We start from the raw sequence: 3691 nt of genomic DNA on the forward strand, positions 1-3691 counted from the left end.
GGGAGGCACCTAACAGGACCACTAGAGGAGGCACCCAGCAGGACCACTGGGGGAGGCACCCAGGGACCACTGGGGAGGCACAGCAGGACAACTGAGGGAGGCACCCAGCAGGACCACTGGAGGGGCACCTAACAGGACTACTGAGGGAGGCACCTAACAGGACTACTGGAGGAGGCACCCAGCAGGACCACTAGAGGGAGGCACCGAGCAGGACCACTAGAGGCACCCAGCAGGACAACTAGAGGGAGGCACCCAGCAGGACCACTATGGGGGAGGCACCGAGCAGGACCACTAGGGCACCCAGCAGGACCACTAGAGGCGCAACAGGCCACTAGGGGAGGCACCTGGGACCACCATGAGGGAGGCACCTAACAGGACCACTGGGGGAGGCACCCAGCAGGACCACTAGAGGAGGCACCTAGCAGGACCACTAGAGGAGGCACCTAACAGGACCACTAGAGGCACCTAACAGGACTACTAGAGGAGGCACATGGGACCACTGGGGGAGGCACCCAGCAGGACCACTAGAGGAGGCACAGCAGGACCACTGGGGAGGCACGGCCTGAGGCAGCAGGAGGGAGCCCAGCAGGACCACTGGGGGAGCACCCAGGGACCACTAGGGGGAGGCACAGCAGGACCACTAGAGGAGGCACCTAGCAGGACCACTAGAGGGAGGCACCTAACAGGACCACTGAGGGGCCAACTGGGGAGGCACCCAGCAGGACCACTGGGGGAGGCACAGCAGGACCACTAGAGGGAGGCACCGGGACAACTAGGGAGGCACCCAGCAGGACACTCAGAGAGGCACCTAACAGGACCACTAGGGAGGCACCTAACAGGACTACTGAAACCCAGCAGGACCACTAGAGGAGGCACCTAACAGGACCACTAGAGGAGGCACCTAACAGGACCACTAGAGGGAGGCACCCAGCAGGACCAGTAGAGGGAGGCACCTAACAGGACCACTAGAGGGAGGCACCTAACAGGACCACTAGAGGGAGGCACCTAACAGGACCACTGAGGCACCTAACAGGACCCTAGAGGGGGGCACTAACAGGACTACTAGAGGAGGCACCCAGCAGGACCACTAGAGGGGGGCACCTAACAGGACCACTAGAGGCACCTAACAGGACTACTAGAGACACCCAGCAGGACCCTAGGAGGCACCTAACAGGACCACTAGAGGAGGCACCCAGCAGGACCACTAGAGAGGCACCGCAGGACTACTAGAGGAGGCACCCAGCAGGACAACTAGAGGGAGGCACACAGCAGGACCACTAGAGGCACCCAGCAGGACCACTAGAGGAGGCACCCAGCAGGACCACTAGGGAGGCCGGGGCCACTAGAGGGAGGCACCTAACAGGACCACTAGAGGGAGCGGGGACACTGAGGAGGCACCTGGGACCACTGGAGGGAGGCACCCTAACAGGACCACTAGAGGAGGCACAGCAGGACCACTAGAGGGAGGCACCCTAACAGGACCACTAGAGGCACCCAGCAGGACCACTAGAGGGAGGCACCTAGCAGGACCACTAGAGGGCACCCAGGGACCACTGGGGGAGGCACTAACAGGACCACTGGGAGCGCAGGACCACTGGGGGAGGCGCAGCAGGACCACTAGAGGGAGGCACCCAGCAGGACAACTGGGAGGCACCCAGCAGGACCACTGGAGGAGGCACCCTGCAGGGACTACTGGGGAGGCACAACAGGACTACTGGAGGGAGGCACAGCAGGACACTGGAGGAGCGGCAGGACCACTGGGGGCACCCAGCAGGACAACTGGGGAGGCACCCAGCAGGACCACTGGGGGAGGCGCAGCAGGACCACTGGGGGAGGCACCGAGCAGGACCCTGGAGGCACCCAGCAGGACCACTGGAGGGGGAGGCACCCAACAGGACCACTAGGGGAGGCACCTAGCAGGACCACTGGGGGAGGCACTAACAGGACCACTGGGGGAGGCAGCAGGACCACTGAGGGAGGCACCTAGCAGGACCACAGAGGGCACCTGCCGGGACCACTAGAGGAGGCACCTAACAGGACTACTAGAGGAGGCACACAGCAGGACCACTGGGAGGCACCCAGCAGGACCACTAGAGGAGCACCAGCAGGACCACTAGAGGCACTAACAGGACCACTAGAGGAGGCACCCAGCAGGACCACTGTGGAGGAGCGGGGGACCTAGAGGCACAGCAGGACCACTAGGAGGGGCACCTGGACCAGCCACTGGGGAGGCACCTAGCAGGACCACTAGAGGGGGGCACCTAACAGGACCACTAGAGGCCTGTGGGACCACTGGGGGAGGCACAGCAGGACCTGGGGAGGCCAGCAGGACCACTGGAGAGCGCAGCAGGACCACTGGGGGAGGCACCGCAGGACCACTAGAGGGGCGCAGCAGGACCACTAAGAGGACCACTGGGGGAGGCACCCAGCAGGACCACTGGGGGAGGCACCTAACAGGACCCAGCACTGGGGGAGGCACCCAGGCAGGACCACTGGGGGGCCTTGGGACCATGGGGAGGCACCCTGGACACTAGAGGGGCACCTGGCAGGACCACTGGGGGGAGGCACCTAGCAGGACCACTGGGGGGAGGCACTGGGACCACTGGGGAGGCACCCAGCAGGACCACTGGAGGCACCTAACAGGACCACTAGAGGGAGGCGCAGCAGGACCACTAGAGGGAGGCACCAACAGGACCACTAGAGGAGGCACCCAGCAGGACAGCTAGAGGAGGCACCTAGCAGGACCACTAGAGGAGGCACCCAGCAGGACACTAGACTGGCCACTGGGGAGGCACGCAGGACCACTGGGGAGGCACCCTAACAGGACCACTGGGGGAGGCACCCAGCAGGACAACTGGGGAGGGCACCTAACAGGACCACTAGAGGGAGCCCGGGACCACTGGGGGAGGCACCTAACGGAAGGGGGCACCTAACAGGACCACTGGGGGGGCGCTAACAGGACCACTGGGGGCACCCTAACAGGACCACTGGGGAGGCACCCAGCAGGACAACAGGGGGAGGCACCTAACAGGACCAATGAGGAGGCACCTAGCAGGACCACTGAGGGAGGCACCTAACAGGACCACTAGGGGAGGCACCCAGCAGGACAACTAGAGGGAGGCACCCTAACAGGACCACTAGAGGCACCTAACAGGACCACTGGGAGGCACCTAGCAGGACCACTGGGGGAGGCACCTAACAGGACCACTAGAGGGAGGCACCTAGCAGGACCACTGAGGAGGCACCCAACAGGACCACTAGAGGGAGGCACCTAGCAGGACCTGGGGGAGGCACTAACAGGACCACTGGGGAGGCACAGCAGGACCACTAGAGAGGAGGCACCCAGCAGGACAACTAGAGGAGGCACCTAACAGGACCACTAGAGGGAGGCACCTGCAGGGACCATAGAGGGAGGCACCTAACAGGACCACTGGGAGCACCTAGCAGGACTACTAGAGGAGGCACCCGCAGGACCACTGGGGAGGCACAGCAGGACTACTGGAGGGAGGCACCAGCAGGACTACTGGGGGAGCAGCAGGACAACTAGGGGGAGGCACCTTGGGACCAATGAGGGAGGCACTAACAGGACCACTGGGGGCACTAACAGGACCACTGGGGAGGCACCTGTGGGACCACTGGGGGCACCTAACAGGACTACTGGGGGAGGCACCTGGCAGGACCACTAGGGGAG

At 64.0% G+C, this 3691-nt stretch overlaps 1 protein-coding gene across 1 annotated transcript; it reads right to left on the minus strand.

The window, feature by feature from the left end:
• Positions 1–2134: 2134 nt before the first annotated feature.
• On the minus strand, positions 2135–2512 carry LOC121878778 (YLP motif-containing protein 1-like). Its single transcript, XM_042385188.1, has one exon. It carries the CDS (start codon positions 2510–2512, stop codon positions 2135–2137), a length of 378 nt encoding a protein of 125 aa, XP_042241122.1.
• Positions 2513–3691: the final 1179 nt, after the last annotated feature.

The sequence above is a fragment of the Homarus americanus genome, unplaced genomic scaffold (genome assembly GCF_018991925.1).
Source record: "Homarus americanus isolate GMGI-L3 unplaced genomic scaffold, GMGI_Hamer_2.0 scaffold46003, whole genome shotgun sequence".
Taxonomy (NCBI): domain Eukaryota; kingdom Metazoa; phylum Arthropoda; class Malacostraca; order Decapoda; family Nephropidae; genus Homarus; species Homarus americanus.

Coding starts and splice junctions, on each gene's coding strand:
- LOC121878778 (XM_042385188.1), bottom strand. CDS start 2,512: ATGGTCCCAAGGCCCCCCAGTGGTCCTGCCTGGGTGCCTCCCCCAGTG.